Below are 19,487 nucleotides of genomic sequence, written 5' to 3' on the forward strand. Positions count from 1 at the left end.
AGCCAAGCGTCATCCGCAAACTTACCGGACTTCATGACCCAAGCCCCATCCATTCCACATCCATTCCTGCTCTTGATGTGATGAAAATGACGCTAGAGTCCCTAACATCCCAAACTGGCAAATTTCGAAGCATAGAGCTGTCATCAGACATTCCCTACGAGCGGCAATGAGCCCCAATGCGCCCCAGTCAAGGAAGTAAGTACCTCAATTAATGTCACATTGAAGACACTCTGTGTGGCACTTCATAAAAGATTCTAACAATCTCAATAACAACCTTACCTTCTTAACCGTTATCTAATCACCAAAAGTCAAAAATAAATTTTTGTCAAATATCATCCACCTGAGAAGCCAATACATCCACAATTAGCAGTAGCTTATTATAGCTAATAATCTGTAACTTATCATGCCTATCTCGTTTGTTTCTTTTGTGACGTTTTACTGATAAATTTAATTCAATTTTTTTCAAATAAATTTGATTGCTAAGCATCGAATGACTTTAGTTCCTCTTGAGTTGTTGAATTGAATAAAAAAATGAAAAAATTCTTGTTGACTGTCTTCGTTGCTCTCTTTGTTGGAGGTAAGTTACTTGGCATGTCCATCAAATTTCAGTGACTTTACATCCATTTCCATCCACAGCTCACTCAAATCCAATTGAGTACAATTCCCCAAGATTCGGTGTTGCACCCGATCAAGATGGACGCATGCACGTCTTTGACTTGAACACAGCTGAAGTTGAGCCAGAGCCAAGCTTCAATGCCGACACTGATGTCATCTTCCTCTTATTCACAAGACGTAACCGTAATGCTGGACAAAGAATCACATTTGACATGAATACAGTCAGAAACTCAAACTGGATTGCTGCCAATGGTGCACGTTTCATCATTCACGGATGGAACTCCAACCAGAACACAGGATTAAACACATTCATCAGAAACAGTCTTCTTGACAGAGCTGACCACAATGTTGTTGTTGTTGATTGGGGTGCAGGTGCACAGACACCAAACTACTTGACAGCTAGAAATCGTGTTGGTGCTGTTGGTGCCGCTGTTGCTAGATTAGTCAATGCTATGAGATCTGCTGCTCTTACTGCACCTGGACGTGTCATCATTATTGGTCACTCATTGGGAAGTCATGTTGCTGGTCATGCTGGTAAATTGATTACTGGACCATCAGTTGCTGCCATTTTTGGAACAGATCCAGCTGGTGAGTTGATTGGAATTGCTGTTAAAATGTTCATAATGCTTAGTTCCTTAAAAATTATTCAGGTCCACTCTTCAACGTCAACACCCCATCCGACAGATTACACTCAACTGATGCCGTCTACACCGAAGCTTTACACACAAATGCTGGAACTTTAGGTTTCGATCAACCAATCACACATGCCTCATTCTACCCTAACTGGGGTTCAACTCAACCAGGTATGTAAAATGTCTTAAAGGATTAAAATTGAAGCACTTTTTTATCATAATTTGTTGACTTAAAGGACAAAGTCATTAATTAACTGATAATGTCAAGCCACTTGAGGAATGCTATGAAATGTTTTGCGAATTTATTTGATAATTAATGACGTGGTTTGAGATTAAATGTTGATCGGATGTTTTAAGACGGAGTAGAATTGAAGGGAAGACCCTCAAGCCCCAATTGCTCCTTTAACATGCCCCTAATTAAGAACAATTCCCTAAAAAGCCCCCAATCTACCTTCAATTGCCTCAACAACTCCAATCCTTCCCAAAAATCACCCTCCAAATTTCTCATCAATTTCATTTCAAATATCCCCATTTTTAGGATGCGGTGTTGATGCCAGCGGTGCCTGCGCTCACGAAAGATCCAACTTATTCTACTCCGAATCAGTCAACAGTGCCAGATTTGTCGCAAGACAATGTACAGGATATGCACAAATTACATCACGTAATTGTCCAGGAACTGGAACTACAGCTATTATGGGTGGTGATGCTGGCAAGACAACACGTGGTGTCTTCTTCTTGGAAACTAATGCTGCATCTCCATTCGCTAGAGGTTAAATTTGTATGAAAAAAAAATGAAAATTTAATAAATTTTATAAATTTTTTTGAAAAATTTTGAATTTTTTATTGGGAAATTTTTGAATGTTTCAGTTTTCAGCTGTTCCAGGTTCCACAAAGTTCCAATTTCACATCAGTTCCATTTTCACATCAGTTCCAAATCCGTTCCTTAATTTTAAAACACAAAAAATCATCAAAATTGACAACTTTTTCACATAAATCAATCAAAAAAGAGTTTTTCCAGCTTTTCCTCAACATTTTCCAGCACCAACTTTAAATTTGTCATTTTGCCAAAATCCACCACTTCTGTCAGTGTGGCCGAGCGGTCTAAGGCGTTAGACTCAAGTGAATAACTTCCAATTAGTAACAAATTTGTTATACAAAAATTGGTTCTGAGATTTCTAATCCTCTTCTGAGGGCGTGGGTTCGAATCCCACCGCTGACAATTACTTTTTTGATGGTTTTTTGGGGAAATTTATTTTTTTGGGGGAATTATTAAGGAATTGTGATTGATGCAAGAAGGTCCTGGGAGCGAACAAGAAGAAGAAAAAGCAATTTTTTGGATTAAATTCTTCGTTTTTTTGGGATTTTGATGCAAAATGTCAGATTTGTTCTCAAATTGCTACCTCAGCCTCTGCAGCTTACTGCTCACAAATACAATTTCCATCGTTCAAGTCTTCAAACTTCCAAAAACTCTTCATAGGAACATTCATACGATAGAAAACCTGAAAATACAGAAGCAAATATGAGAATTGTATCAATTATCGAGGGAGTCGAGGGAGTCGAGGGAGTCGAGGGAGTCGAGGGAGTCGAGGGAGTCGAGGGAGTCGAGGGAGTCGAGGGAGTCGAGGGAGTCGAGGGAGTCGAGGGTGTCTCGAGGGAGTCGAGGGTGTCTCGAGGGAGTCGAGGGTGTCTCGAGGGAGTCGAGGGTGTCTCGAGGGAGTCGAATCCAATTACAAACCTGTTCCAACTCACGTTCCAGATCCTTAACACTCAATTTATAATCAATAAATATGAAAAATCCAATTTCATAAGTCATAGTCTTAGAATTTTCCTTGCATGTATAAATCACAACATACTTCTTATGGACCATCTCAAAAATCACACTATGATTAGTAATTTTAATTGGTGGCGCAAAAATGTTCGTCTCAGGCTTCTTAAAATTAGCAAAAGGCACAAAAAATGGATCACATTCATCAAATGGTCGTGCAAAAAATACCATTCCTTTATCCATGACTACATCAGCATGCTTGTAATTGCATTTGATGACATTTTTTGGTGAATAAATTAATGTGTCGGAACTTGGATGTTGGATGAACTTGACGACTGCTTTTTTGACGTGCCATGGATCGAAACGATATCCGGGATAGGTTTTGAATGTTGATGTTAAGTCAGAGCAGATGGAGTTGGAATTGATGGAATTCAGAAGGTTTAGAAGTGAAATTATGAAGATTTTCATAATTGTTGAATAAAAATGGAATTGTGAGCTGTTTTAAGCTATGTTGCTGGATTACTGAGACAATTTAGAGACTGAGACATTACATTAGACTTAATCCATTAACAAGACAGCCTGTACACGTGCTGAATATTAAGGAGAATTACAAAATCAATTACATATTCTTGAATAATCAATTAAATAGACACACTTCTTCTACTAAATTGAGTCCAATTATATTGATTTGGATATTAGGAGGCACTAATTGAACATTAAATCATTTTAGTCATTAATCGATTTTGGATATAGTTAGGGCGGCCATCTGCTGTATTTTTGCCGGGACGCTGCTGTACTTTTCTACCTTGCTGCTGTGTCCCAACAAAGCCTCAAAGTGTCTCGTTTTTTTTTTCTTCAAAAATGTCCCGATATTTTGTGAAAATCCTCTGGCCACCCTAGATATAGTTAATAGCTGAGCATTATGTCAAGTTGTCCATTTACCAACCCCCATCCCCTCCTACTCCTTTCTAAGAGCCTTATGCAATACATAAACGGCTCCTTGATTGAATTAACATGCAATTAGTTGACGACCGACTGATTAGTTCCTATCGGACACTGTAAATTGTAAGACGGACTTGATTTTTTCCAATCAGACATAAAAAAGTAGAAAATAAATTCAAAAAAATGTTAAAAAATTCAAAAATGTTCAAAATTATCATTTTACTCTTGACATCCCATCTTGTTGCATCCTCAAATGTCCAAAATATCTCATGCAAAAGAGGATACAAGGAAAATGTTTGCTTCATCGATGGAAATAATCTGGAAAATTCGACAGCATTTCTAAACATTTCAAGCACCGAAGGATCATATTACAAGCTTTACATGACCAACTTTGCATATCTAAAAAGCAACCAACTTCTCGTACCAATTGAAGCTAGGGAACTGCAAATTGAAAATTCATCGTTTGAAGTCAACAGCAGGACTGACAACAAGGAACACAAAATTACCTATTTGAACATCGTAGCCTCAACATTGTCCATAAAAAGCCTTAAAAGCTTCTCAAATTTGCAAGTTTTTAGCTTAAAAAATGTAAAATTTGACAAAATGGAACCGACAGCTTTTGGGGATTTCAAAAATATTTCATACGTTGGACTTAATGACGTAAAAATGACCAAAAATTTGACAAAATCACTAAAATATCTCAAATCAATCAACGGCTTTTCATGCACAAATTGCGAAATTAACGACAAAATTTTGACAAAAATTTTAAAAAATTTAAAATTCGCAGAATCGTTGGCATTTCCATCAAATTCCATAAAGTCTGTCAAATGTGATGAAATTGCAAAAATTGAAATGTTTTCATTGTCAATTAACTCAAATCAGCTATTTGGCATTTACCCGACCTGCGGAGTTCCAGTTGTTAAAGTGTCAAGGAACAAAATCGACACACTTTTCATCCAGTCAGGCACAACAACAATCGATGCATCCAGGAACTCAATCTCAATTATTGAATGTGATAATTTTTTAAATTTATCAATTTTGAATGTCGCTGGGAACTTGCTGACCGACATGATGTGCCTGTCGACTATTTCGTCACTTGTGGAACTCAACATTGACTCGAATAAATTTCAAAAATTTAGTTTAAATTCCTTTAATAAGTTGAAAAAATTAAAAATTATTTCAGTTTTAAATAATGAATTTCAATTTTTTTCACCATATATGTTTGTGACAAAGGAACCGAACATCATATCACGGATATACATTGATAAATTTGACTATGGATATGAAAAAATACACCAAATTTATCCGAAATTGTATGAAATATTTCATATGGAGACTAATGGAACTGATGATTATTTTAGTGATGTTTGTAGTACTTTAAAGGCACAGAATATAAGCTTGTATCTAGTTCGACCTAAGAATGAAGAGAATTAACGAAGATATCGAAGATAACGAAGATAACGAAGATAACAAAGATAACGAAGAATACGAAGATAACGAAGATAACAAAGATATCGAAGATAACGAAGATAACCGAAGATAACGAAGATAACAAAGAAACGGAAGATAACGAAGATAACGAAGATAACAAAGATAACGAAGATAACGAAGATAACGAAGATAACAAAGATAACGAAGATAACGAAGATAACGAAGATAACGAAGATAACGAAGATAACGAAGATAACGAAGATAACGAAGATAACGAAGACAACCGAAGATAACAAAGATAACAATAAAATATCCTTAATTCCTCTCACAAAACAATCATTTTATTACAAAGAAAATATCCAAAAATCTACAAAAGAAGTCAAATTTACAGCAAAGTCATTTACATCAATCGATATTTAGCAGATTTAAGAATTGGAAATTTATCTCCCGTACATGTTCCTCTAAAGTCATCCAATGTCAAGTCCATAATAGAAACTCCACCCAAATTCTTAGCACGAACATATGCAGCCTTATTGCCAGCCGAGTCAGGATCTTCATACGACATCCAAAGTCCAAATTTGCCATCCTTATCAGGCAAACGGAAGCCATAAGGCGTGAATCTCTTTGATGGATCGCCAACTTTACGAACTGGACCACGTTCACCCTTCAAATCCTTATTTTGTGGATTTGTAAGCATTCCACAGACTTCCTTATAGCTGAACAAACCAGCCTGTTTACTTTCCATACCTTCATCAGTTGGACCATCAGCCTTAACCGGTGGAACTCCAGTTGATGTCGATCCATCTTCAATTTTCCATGAACGTGCAAATGTTGGAATTCCAACAACAATCTTACTAGTTGGTACGCCACGTGCAAGCAAGTCAGTAACTTGGAAGTCAATATTTAATTCAGGATTTCGTTCACTTGGCTTATACAATGGTGCTGCATAGTCAGCCTCTTCCTTATTTCTAAGTGGTGTTTGAACATCAAAAGCAGCAATGTTGACCCAATCGATGTTGTTGATGGTCTGTGGAACGTCAAGGTAGAGTGTCGAATTGACATTGGGATTGAGTGTGAATGAGAGGATGTAGCCATCATGACGGAATGAGTTTTTGAGTTCACGAACTAAGGATGTGAATTCTTCGCGATGTTCCTCGAATTTGGGATCGACTGGCTTGCCGGCTGCACCGACGGCTTTCTTGATGGAGTAGAAGAAGGAACCTGGAATGAATTTTTGGAGATTAATTGGGATTTTTTGGGGATTTTCTTATATTCTATGTGGTATGGTTGGGCAGGGGTGTAGCAGGGGGCCCGATGAGTCAGGGTGTAGCAGGGGGCCCGATGAGTCGGGGTGTACCCAAACTCTTACATCCATCGAGTTAGGATTGATCTCAAGCATGCAATCATCCTAAGAACATCAATGACCCTTACATACCCTCACCCAACCTACCAGAGACATAGCCAGACCCCCAAACACCCAATACCCCCATCAATACCCCCATCCACCCCATAACCACCTCAATCTACTCACCAACAGATCCTCTCGTCTTCTTAACCTTAATCTTTGGAAATTCAAATGCCAAATCAAGTCCATCAAATCCATAAGTCTTAATCAAGTCATAAGCGCTGTTGATAAATGCAATTCTGGCTGTTGATGCTTCCAACAATTGCAACCACTTATCAGGATCACCAGAGATGTCACCACCAACACCAAGTAAGACCTTCAATTTTGGATATTTTGATCGAAGGTTTGTTGCTTCGCGATACAAGCGATTGCCATGATCCAAGTCACGTAATGGATTTAATGAAATTACACGTTTTTGTTCATTAATTGATGCAAATCCGACAACTAAGTGGGTACATTGGCTTAGACCGGGTTCAATGTCGGCGAGGGTGACCTTGCCGAGACCTAAAATTGAGAAAGGAATTGGAATTGAATGGAAAGAATTAATTAAGATATAATAAAGTTAAGATTTAGGAATTAATTGTGTGATTTTCGAACTGTTTGAGGATGTAGCATTGAGGTGTGATATTTTGGGTCAGAAGATAAGTTAATTTAACAGATTTTAATCTGAATTAATGTCCTTAATAATCCAAACCAGCAGAAGATTGCGTAGGATAGAGTCAGTCCCAAGGATACTCTACGTACAGTCAATAACCTCATGATCTTCAGTCATCAGTAATAGATGACTTAATACATATATCCAGAGGGTTACTCAGAAGACATATATCCAGAGGTATATCAAATACTCGTCTCCAGGCTAGCGTCATTCTGACTAAGCGACGGATTTGGCATCATGCTAGATAATGCTGGATTTTGGATCAACTAATGTAGTCAACAAAGAGTACGAGAGTCCGACGCAGAGACTAAGGCTTCCTGGTCTTGGTGTCGAGATTTGTCAAGACAGAGACATCGGGAAACCCTGGTTAGATCGCACTAGAAACAAGCTAATGTCAATTTTAGACAGATCGGTCTAAAATTGATGCTGGCTTGTTTCTAGTTCGATCTAGCCAGGGTTTCACGGAATGTTGGTCTTGACTAATCTCAATCCCTAAACCAGCAAGTCTGGATCTTTGCATTGAGATCCTCTAACTCTTTGTTGACTACCTCATACTTTACATGATGTCATCAAGTAAAACTATTTATTTACTTCAATTTATTAAACTAAATTCTACTTGATAAAGGAGATTATTCATAAACAAATTCACAAATGATTCATTCTCTACTCAGTTCTATTCTCTCAATTTTCAACCGATTTTTATATTAATCAACAAATCTTCTTATTTTTATTTAAAATAACATTTTTGACCTTTGTCTCAAGCTAATCATTCACATATTTTAAAATTTATTTCTTCAGAACAGTCAACTTATGGAGTGTAAACACGAGTAGTGTGTGGTGTAAGTGTGTGACACAAGTGTCATTAAGTAAATCTCACAATTTATAGTATTTGCATACTAAGACAATGGGAATTGGAAGGTGATCAAGTGTAATGAAGTGTTTAGTGGTTTTGCGGTTGATTGTTTGGCATTTTTGTATTGTTTGTGGATTGGCTGTTGAGTTTTTTAGGTTATGGACTGTTAATTTGATGAAATTTTGGGTATTAACCTAAAAATTCCAGATTCTAACCTCAAATTTGAGCATTTTTATCCAAAATTTCAGATTCTAACCTCAAAATTGAGCATTTTTTGTCCAAAATTTCAGATTCTAACCTCAAAATTAAGCATTTTTATCCAAAATTTCAGATTCTAACCTCAAAATTGAGTATTTTTTATCCAAAATTTCACACTATAACCTCAAAGTTAAGTATTTATATTTTAACCAGATCATAACCTCAAAATTGACTGAATTTTAGCAAAATTTTAAATTTTAACCTCAATTATAGATTCTAACCTCAAAATCCTTCATCATACTCAAAATAATCACAATTAATCTCTATAATAATCCAAAAATAGCTCTAAATCCACATCCAAATCAACATCATTATCAACACCCAAAACTCTATTTTTAAAATCAGTTCCAAAAGTTCACCAAAAACTGTTTCAAATTCACACAATCACAGCTTATCAAAATTCTGTTCCTTACCTTCCCTAACAAATGCAGCACTGTCGTAATAACAAACAACTTTTGAATCATTTGCTGCCGTCTCCGTGATTTGAGATGCGCCGATAAGCAGGCAGCTGACTAAAGTAATCTTCCACCACATCTTGATCTGTCAATAGTTGAGAATCAACTGAAATTGTCATGCGAATTGAGATGTGAATTTATTTTTTATTTGTCAGGAGGTGATTTAATGAGAATTTTTGTACAACAAAAATGAGAGGAGCAAAAAAAATTATTTTCGAGTGAATTTTTTAAATGTGAGAATTTTTATGATTTATGAACAGCAGTGAGTCATGAAGAGAGAGGAGATGATCAGGATAGACAGACGAATTGACGAGTTGACAAGCTGACATGCGAATGAGTTTACGAACGGACAAGCAAATTAGGAGACAAACAGACGAGCGGACGAGTAGAAGATCGGTCGAGTGGAAGAGCGGACGAGCGAACGAGCTGGTCGAGCTGATCGAGCTGACCGAGCATACCGAGTGAATTACCGAGCGAAGCCTATGAGTAGACCGAGCGGATGAGCAGACGACCGAGCAGACGAGCAAACCGAGTGGACGAGCAAACCGAGCGGACGAGCTGACCGAGCGGATGAACAAACCGAGCGGACGAGCTGACTGAGCGAACGAGCTGACCGAGCGGACGAGCGACCGAACGGATGAGCGGATGAACTGATGAGCGAACAAGCGAATGAGTTGACGAACGGATATGCGAACTAAAGGACTAATGAATCAATGTTCTGCATAAGATACTCTGTATTCATTTGAAAGTCTTCATTTAGAACAAATCCTAAATGTCATTCAAATATCGTTTGATTCTCAACAAGTGAATGACCTTTTTTATGAAATCTTATGTGGGGACGTTCGTTAACTACGTAACACAAAAATCAGCAATTTTCACAAATTTTAATCTTTGTCCCATTTATGTGAAGAAGTGAATGATGCGGAAGAGAGATGGGGTCAAAAAAATTGATATTTCCATTACGTAACAGTTGAACGACCCCGAATTGTCGTAGCTAAAATTGCAAAAACAAACAATTTTGCTTGTCACAGTTGTTTATTTACCTTAAACTGTATTTGACCACTACTTTTTGTGTTTTCTTTTTAATTTACTTTCGCTTCATATACTTTACAGAGTTGGTGTGCTGTGTGCTCAAATCATTCAGTTTGCTGATTTAATCACAATGAGCTCTAAGTCGACACTACGTCGATTCTCAACTCAAGTCGACTATTCCATACAGAATTCGAGTCGACTTAGAGCTTTGCTGCACTCAGAAGAAAAGCTTCCCTTAAAGAGCAAGAACAAGATTGATATAATGTTATTTAAATTTATTTGCAACTTTTAATCCACTTCTGTCATTGAAATACCTGTTTTTTGTCTTACTTATTTTTTATTCCATTTTTTTATCATGTAGAAGTCAGTTTAGCAAGACATGGGTCGTTTGGCTTTGATGTCGGCTACTTTCTTACATCTATTTTATTTAAGGAGTCGTTAGGTTATCATGTCCAATATCTAGAATCTTGTTCTTAATTGTATCAGAATACGTTAGAACTAGACATCATTTAGACCTAAGTCCTTCAAAAAAATTAAGTCACGGAACACCTAGGTAGTAAGCCATGACACTTATCTAGACAATAACTTGCCGGAATAGCATAAACTAACGATTTGATCCAAAAACCCGGCCCCAGGTCGGCGAGACTCTGGTTTGATGCCAGAATTGTTCTAAATTCGGCACCATGCCTGAGTCTCGTCATCCTGGTTCCGGATTTTGAACCAATTATCCGTCATGAGCTATTAAACTAAGGTCATTGACTATCCATTTGACATTTATTATTAAACACTTCTGTTCAACTGTACGTAACTTCCAAACAAACCCCAATCTTTTTTTTCTTAGTAAAAAATCAATCCGAATATAAATTAGAATGTTAAAATTAAGAATTTTGTTTCAGTCTTTATTTGAATTTGAAACAGCTATGACATTGGTGACTAAATATTAAAACAAGTGCAAGTTATCAGAATGTTTAAGCTACTTATGTTTATGATTTTGAATGTTTCCGTGTTTGCAACGTGCGAAGTTTGTAAGTCTTTGAAGTGAAAATTAAGGAAATGGATTTAAGGGATGTGTTTTGGTTTTGTGTTGTGGATGACAATTTGACTTATTTCGCTTCCCGGCCAGACCAAATGTGATCCATGGCCCCATTTAGTTAGAATCTGAAGCTGGCTAGTTGTCTTTGCTAAAATTTAGTACAATACAAAAAGGAAATTGATAATTTAGCTAAATAACAGTGATAACGTTAGTCAAATTGAGTAATTTGGGACATAAAATAATGACAAAAGTGAATGGTGCAATTGAACATGTGTAACAAATTCTTTATTGTTTGCAACATACATTAGCACGTAGTTATGTGCTCTGTTATATAATATGTCTACATGTATTTATTCAAGTTCTTTTTTCTCGTAAATGGTGCAATTCCTTATTATCGATTCAAATGTTCTTGCTATTAAAGTTCTTGATTATGCAAACTAGTTTGTTCAAAAGTTATCAAATCCAGAGTTGTCAGAATTCTAGGAGTAAGGACAATACTTTTTTTGAGAATGTATTGGAGGCGCCTCATCAATATAGTCTTGCAAACTTTGATTTATTTGTTATTTGTGTCTTTTTCATTGTGAAGTTGGTCAATTTATTTTTGTTGCCTTTTGATGATGATCGATTTACAACTCTGCACATTGCATGACCCAAGATATATCAATGCAATGTATCTAGTCACAATTTGTGTGAATCAGATCACATAAACCGATTTTTTATAAATAAAACAGCGAGAAATCACTGAAATCCAATTTAATATTCTTTGGGATTAAGCCTGTATCGTAGGAGTTGCTAAGCTGACAATCTAATTCAGTTGTGAACAACTTTTTTTTGTGCAAAAAATTATAATCGTTTTTTATGGGTTTATTGAAGAGATTTTGAATCGCACTTTCAATTTTCATAAAACTTCAGTGTGATGTAGCACATAAGTTGCCCATCACTGCTTTAATTACTAAGATTTATGACAAAATTCAAGTAGAATTTTAGGTTTATTGTAAAATGTCCTTATTCTCATAGAACTAAGTACAAACAGTTCAATTTCTTTCCATTTAGATACAAAAACAAACATCTTGAGAACCAAAAATGGCCCAAACACACTAGAGAAGAAACCATCTAAATCTTATGATGAGCCTTTAGAGGATATACAAAAAATATTGGATTTAAAATCATATTCCATAGACAAGTGAGTATTACAAGAGATTTTTGTGATCATTTCAACCAATTTCCTCATTTTTTTTAGTTTTGTTATGGGTGACGAAAAGGACTTCAAGCTTATATTGACAAATATCACATTTAGTGGAGCTGCAAGCTACAAAATTAAGAAAGACAGGTAAAAAACATCAAAATTTCAATAAATTTACTTCCAAATTCTTAACCAAATTCAGGCATTATCGTAAAAAATTTGAAAAATCATAAAAAAATCACAATTTTCACGGTAAAGTCTGATGCCGATGTGGATGTCAAGAACAATACTTCCTGAGGGTAGTCTTCTCGGGTTCTCGAACATTTGTCAAGACCTAGACTTCAAAAAACCTCACTTTAATCCTTAATTCCATCAATTTTTAGCACAAACATCAAAAACATCACCCAAGAAGCCACCATATCAACCCCACAAATCAGCATCACAAGTTCCTACACTCTCCAAGGTACCATCCAACAAAAGACACTAACAACAACAGGTGAAGCACTAATAATTCTCAAAAACTACACAGGACGTATCAGCTACTCAAAATCAATGGGATTAAATGCAAAAATTCTGGACGGAAAAGTTCACAGATTTAAATTGACAAATTTATTTGATGACTTTAAAATCCTTCAACTTGCTGTAAATGAAAAGTATTTACATAATTCAACATATTTTATGGATAATATTAATCCAATACTTAATAAGAAAGTCAGTGAAATATTTGTGAGGATTTTTAATAAATTGACTGTAATTAATAAGGTTTAAAAGGAGTTTTTTGGTATTTTATTGGATATATCATAAGATATAGCAGGTTGAGGGGACCTTAAGGGCCTGTACCCAACCAAAGACCCTCTAGCACCCCCTAATCACCACCCTACACCATATTATTAATCATCCATGTCCGATGATCACTAATTCTTGCATAAACATCCGGATATCCTTGAGCTCACCCAACACCCCATGAGAATGATCCAATAACTGAATTTAAAGCTACCAATGGTTTTTTGGGGATTGCTTGAAGCTTTGCGCCTGAATGTATGCAAGAAGCACTAAAAGTGAGCTTTAAGTTTGTCTAAATCTTCAGATTAGTTTAAGTAGCCTTTGGATTTAATTAAATCCTTAATGTTCCAATTCCATCACGTTTTATGTTAAGTTCAGCATTATTTCAAGCAATTTTAGCTCAGAATTAGAGCTCCATTGGACTCTCATCTATATCAAGTCCTGCCAACACTGTTTTAGCTTCAATTTCCTGCTTTGTTCCGATATTATTTGGACAAATCAAATTTAAGAGCTATCCTTCTGATTTAATTCTTGTTCCCAGTTCCGATCTTGGTCGCGAAAATTCATCGAAAACGAGACTTTGGATAACTCTAACTTAGTTACTATTTTTGAACGATTTTATCTTCCTAAATCTTTAATAAATGACACAACAATCCAAGAACGTGCATGATTTAATGTGAAAGTTGAATTTGAATTTATGAATTAAGTTTGTTTTTATTTCAGTATTTAAATTGGGGTTTTTTCCAAATTAATGATCTGCAGAGGGTTTTGCAAAATTTGCATAATTCTAAATCGGACCAGATTTTAAAAAATCGCTCTAAATCATACCAAAGTCACCAAACCACTTATTGTCAGAATTAGGATCGATTAATCAATTTGTGGTTCCTACTAAACCAGTAGCTAATATTTGCCAGATATTTTAATTGATTCAAGGTGACTTTTAAAAATTTCAAAAGTTTTTAACAATTTTTTAAGTGATGGCCTCGACCTAAACTGCTCACGACTTACGGTATATGACATTTTTGGCGGCACACAGGTTGCCCATCATTGTCCTGATTGATCTTAATTGATGTTGAAAAGGACTAAATTACTAGAATTTTAATATACTAAACATAAAGCTTAAAAATGTAAACAACCGGCATACTAGACAATAGAAATCATATATTCCAAGAGTTCAATGACATTTGACGCACAGCTGATTGATTTTAAACAAAAGATTTTTAAATTCTGAATATAGGAATCTTTTTAAAGCTTGAATATAATTATGATGCTATCTAAATGATTGTCTAGTCTATAAATTAACTATTATGGGCTACTATGATGTAATATCTTGCGCTTAATCACTTAAAATACGAAAACCATAGACTACAATCATTTTGAGACATCAATTCTAGAAGAATCCAAAGAATTGTCCAAAAAATTAAAATAAATTAACTAAAAAAATATTCAAAAATTTTGTAAAATAATAAGAAAAATTCATAGAAGCGATATTCAAAAGAGAATCAGAGATGATAAGTAGATCTATTTTAAAACAAATATCTAATTTGCAGCTGCTTGTCAAAAACACACCTGCAAATAATTATGTAACTATCGATTAAGGTTTTATTGACTCTGAAATTATTCAATTTCTATTTTTGACTATATTTTGGCGCCGATATTGATGTATTCATCTTTGTGTTGCTGGAGAGTTGACAGGACTCCAGGAGTCAAACTCTTTTGGGCTTAAATTGGACTGCAAAGTATGCTTTCTCAAAATCCCGATCTCGATAGCGAGAAAGCATACTGCAAAGTCCTTTGGAGTCGGTTTTTGGACATTGTAGTTCATTTGACCTCCTCTGGGAGTCGAACTTTTAAATAGAGTCCTGTCAATTCTGTACTGCTTTGCATACTCTCTTGGTAAAGACTAACGAGTGCCAATTTCCGTATTTAGAGTTCGTCGAAAGCTGGAATCTGTCTTTAGATGACTTTTGCCGATTTCTAATTTCCAGCACTTTCGCATTGTTGCTTATATAGTAACCCCATGAGCTCTTGGGTCTACCTAGAAGTCTGTTGCTGCTGTATCCCGACAAAGACCCAAATTGTACCAGATTTAGAATTTTCAGTATTCAAATTGACTTTATCAAAATTGACATCCAAAATTCTCCATCAATTCATGCACATAATTGTCTGTCTGCTTGTTTATGCTTGCGTACTGCTGGCGGTACAGATCAATTGAGATTCATGACCTCAGCTATTTGTTCATACTGTCTTATAGTAAGCCACAATCAGTAACAAATTCAATCTAAATCTATTTTAAATCAATCAAGATTTTCATCAATTTTTAATTCAATTTAGAACTCAACAATCAATCCAATTGATCCTAACAATGAACATCTGTGTCCTACAAACTAATTTTAACAAAAATATTTTTGAATAAAATTTAAATAAATTTAATTTTTTGATAAAAAAAGAAGCTGCAACAAAGAATTGAGGAATAAATTAGATTAAAATAAACCACTAAGCAGGCACAACTCGTTTTGATAATAAATGCAATAAAAAAAGTGTTTTTCTTAAGAATATTTTTGGATTTTTCCTATATATTTGTGCTGTTTTTTGATCAGATGTTTTCAGTTTTGTGTTAAGATTCTAACAGAGTGGATGGAAAATAGTCAGGATTGATATTATTTGTGGATATAAAAAATACAGCAAGATAATCAAAAAATCATTTAAAAAAATTAAAAATTGAATTTAACAAAAAAGTGAATTTAAATAAATTAAGAAGAATGAAAATTTCAATTGGATCAATATTTATTGTGATATTCTGTACAACATTTAGTCGTGTTAATTCAAAATTACGTAAGTATTTGAAATTGAAAGTTAATATCCGAAAGCCAAACAGCCTGAAAAAGTCGGAAAACAGTGTTTTGAGCTTAGATAAAAGTGTTTTGAGGGAAGAGGAAGTGTGAAATTTTTGCAAAAAATTAGAAGGATTACGGATTTTTTTACTCAAATTCCTAGTCCATTAAACTAAATTCTATAAATAAAGCAGACATTCAAAGAAGAATTAGAAGAGAATATGTGAATTTAATTGGTTTAATCCCACTTTTACTACTTAATATTTTTAGGATAACTTAATGCATTTTATATGATTGTTTTCAAATGCAAATCAAGCCAATTTCTCGAGAAAATAGGTGTGTGAAAGCTATAAATATTGCTGATATAAAAGCACGTGTTTTATTTTTCGATACTAAATCTTATGCATGATGATGCATATTTTGAGTTTAGCTGAGAAAACAATCGTAAATATTCGATAATGCGACTCAAATTCGCATTCAAGGTTTAAACATTCATTTATACTGAAGTTTTGATTTTTTGGATGGAAATTTAAGAGAGTAGGGAGAAAGAAGGAGGAAAGAAGGGTGATGGGTAGGAGGTTAGAAAGGGAGATAGGTGGATAAGAGACGAGGATTCGAAGGCTGGATGTTTGTCTCGAAACACTCTAGCAAATTGAGAATTTTTGTTTAAATATGAAGTAGTCCAAATATCTCTAGATACGGCTCTTAATCTTCATGTTTCATAGTTTCACAGTTAATTTACACAGTTTGAACGACCAACCTTTCCCCTAATCATAACTAACAACATCTTTTTTCTTACCATCATTTTCATCACTTTAGCATCATACATTCAAGTATGTGGACGACATGATCCTCAAATTAGTGACTGCATAATCCGATCAATTGGTCATCTTCAACCATATTTAGTTAATGGTATTAAAGAACTTGACATTCCATCAGCTGAGCCATTCTTCATTAAGAGGTATGTAGACTTAGTGATTTGGAATCTTAAGTTAGTTCCTAACAGGCAAAGAGCATGCTTTAATGGTACAGAAAGACCACAAAGGTACCTAATGGTAAGGGACCGCTTTTAGGTATCGTAGTTGGCTTTCTGTACCATGAAAGCATGCTCTATGTCTGTTAGGGTGTCTAGCATCAGATTTGATGTGACTTTACTCATTGTCAGTTAAAGTTTCTGCCCATTTAACCCCAAATACCCAAAAATCATAAATAAATCTCATCCAAAATCTATAATTTCTCTTTCATTTCCATTTTGCAGCCTCGCATATGGCAACGATCGTTCTGTCAAGGTCGCATTAACAAATGTTTACATCAGAGGCATTACCGGTTTTCGTATTGAAAAGTTACGGTAGGTCAATAAAATTTGAATATTTTTTTATCATCTTATTCATCTGTGCTGCTTATTTCCAATTCCAGAACAAACTTTGAGAACATCAAAATTGACGTAATTGCTTCATTTCCACGACTTGAAATTAAGTCAAAGTACAAATTAGTTTTGAGCCTGCTCGGGGCACCAATAACGAGTGACGGTGACTTGTATGCATCATTTGAGAATGCAAAGGCAAGGCTTCAACTTAAGGCACAAAAATATCTCAGAAATGGCGTTGAATACATCAAGTTTGAGCCAATTCTGTTGAAACTTAATATTGGAAAAGTTGTAGCTTTAAAATTATCAAATTTATTCAACGGAAATCCAGTTTTGAGTGAAGTTGTTCATGCCATTTTGGTGTCAAATTCAGACTTTTTACTTAATGACTTCTATCCGCACATTGAGAAGAGCTTGTCGGAATCATTTACGGAAATTGCTAATAAAATTACAAAGGAGGCAACGTTTGATGAACTGTTTCCTGATAGACATTGAGGATGGGGTTTGGGATTTAGGCAATTAAAGACTTTTTTTGGGTAGTTAAGTTGAAATTTGTGATTAGATTTAAGGCTTAAATGTAGATTTAGGATTGGAAATTGTAAAAATTGAATAAAAATCGATAATTTTACTTATAATGTGATGGATTGCTGTCAAATTAGTTGATTTTATTGTCTATTCCAGTCGATAATCAACAGAATTCCAAGTATAGTCAAATTTTGGCTAAGTTCGATCAATTTTTACATGAAATTCCCAAAGTCTTGGTTTCGACGAATTTCTGAGACCGAGGCTGAGATCAAGACTGTGATCATGACTAAGAACGTGACAAGGACAGAGATCAGAACTGAACGAAACTGGGATCGAGACTAGGATAGATACCAAAACTGAAACTAAAATTGGGACCAGGAAGGAGACCGAGACTTCAAGGATGTTCTTCGGAATCTTGGTTTCAAAAAGCAACAATCTCAAGACAGAAAAGTCTTAGTCACAGACGTCGAGATATCTTATAAGGTTCTTTAGGTTTGCAAGAATTACATGTGCAGAGCTCTGGTCTGCCAAAGCTATCCCAACTCTAATTCAAACTGAAAATCAAGTGTTAATCCCTAACATCTGAGTTGATAAACAAGCACTGGCGACAGGCAAGCAAAAACATGGTAAAGAATCCGTCAGGACCGGACACCGGGATGTATAAGACACCGAGTTTTGTAAGAAAAACCATTTAAATTATCAAGAATTTGTACGGTTTTTGCCTGTCACAGGTGCCTGTTTTGCAACTCTGCCTAACATGCCAGCATATGATCTCAATGAGCACTTTATTGTCCCTATTGAGAATGCTAATTGGTACCATATGTTGCTTATTGAGCTGATATGTTACAGATTACATGACTTAATTCCATACTTCTCTGGTCGTAAAGATCAATTCCTAACCATAGTCTTCGATCTGTAATTCCTCATTGAATTTCATAACATCCTATTCAATTTTAATCATCTTTACTCAATTCTATATCCTTATAGCAATAACATAGTCTCTTTGGCTCCTCATAAATTCTGTCAAAACAAAATCTTCGACAGTTTCGTTATTTAGCCGCAAGTCTTAAATTGTGAAGAATTTGCATATCAACCTGATCACGAGCACCAAACATGCCACAACCAAATGCAACTCATCAACTTGTTTTTTTGTTTCAATTTCTTCAAGTTTGAGCAATTTTTTGTTAATTTCAGATTCAATATTTTGCATTTTTATGGCAAAATTAAAGTTACTGGCAGTCGAGTGACTTGTTTTGCATGTGTCATCAACCATGCTGATCTTGGCCAGCAACTATGCTGATTTTTTTGATTTTTTTGATTTTTTTGCATCTTTACTGTTGTCTTTTTTGCAAAATTTATTATGTTTGATAATTAGAAATAAAATCAACAAGTTTTTGGTTGACTTAGTTTTGATTTTTCAGTCAATTTTCGCTGATCTGATCGTAAACATCGTGACATTTTGAATATAAACTGTTAATTTTTTGTAGATATTTTTAGAGAATTTTGGAAAAAATAAACAAATTTATTTATTGACAGACTGGAAAATAAGCAATGAAATCGGTGATTTCTGTGATATTTTTGATTAGTTTAGTGAATATTTCTATACAGCAGCTACGTAAGTATTGATATCCGATTTAGACAGGTTGTATAGTGACAAAGATTTGCAAAGAGCAGTCTACGCTCTCAAACAGCTCTCAGGAACATGCTCATCTAGTATATC

At 35.0% G+C, this 19,487-nt stretch overlaps 2 protein-coding genes and 1 non-coding gene across 3 annotated transcripts; 2 read left to right on the plus strand and 1 right to left on the minus strand.

The window, feature by feature from the left end:
* Positions 1-531: 531 nt before the first annotated feature.
* LOC139089713 (pancreatic triacylglycerol lipase-like) lies at positions 532-2,021 on the plus strand. The gene is made up of 4 exons (XM_070639315.1): positions 532-577; positions 637-1,203; positions 1,266-1,418; positions 1,786-2,021. The coding sequence occupies exons 1-4, from the start codon at positions 532-534 to the stop codon at positions 2,019-2,021; spliced, it is 1,002 nt and encodes a 333-aa protein (XP_070495416.1).
* Positions 2,022-2,329: 308 nt separating this feature from the next.
* Positions 2,330-2,466, plus strand: TRNAL-CAA (transfer RNA leucine (anticodon CAA)). Its single transcript has 2 exons — positions 2,330-2,367; positions 2,421-2,466. It is a non-coding gene; the product is annotated as a tRNA-Leu (tRNA).
* Positions 2,467-5,704: 3,238 nt separating this feature from the next.
* LOC139090382 (chitinase-like protein Idgf4) lies at positions 5,705-9,129 on the minus strand. The gene is made up of 3 exons (XM_070640161.1): positions 8,970-9,129; positions 6,917-7,294; positions 5,705-6,606 (listed from the first exon to the last, which is right to left on the minus strand). The coding sequence occupies exons 1-3, from the start codon at positions 9,088-9,090 to the stop codon at positions 5,786-5,788; spliced, it is 1,320 nt and encodes a 439-aa protein (XP_070496262.1). The 5' UTR covers positions 9,091-9,129; the 3' UTR covers positions 5,705-5,785.
* Between the last annotated feature and the right edge of the window lie 10,358 nt (positions 9,130-19,487).

Source organism: Chironomus tepperi, unplaced genomic scaffold, assembly GCF_022539635.2.
Source record: "Chironomus tepperi strain 1889 unplaced genomic scaffold, CSIRO-AGI_Ctep_v1 contig_13, whole genome shotgun sequence".
Taxonomy (NCBI): domain Eukaryota; kingdom Metazoa; phylum Arthropoda; class Insecta; order Diptera; family Chironomidae; genus Chironomus; species Chironomus tepperi.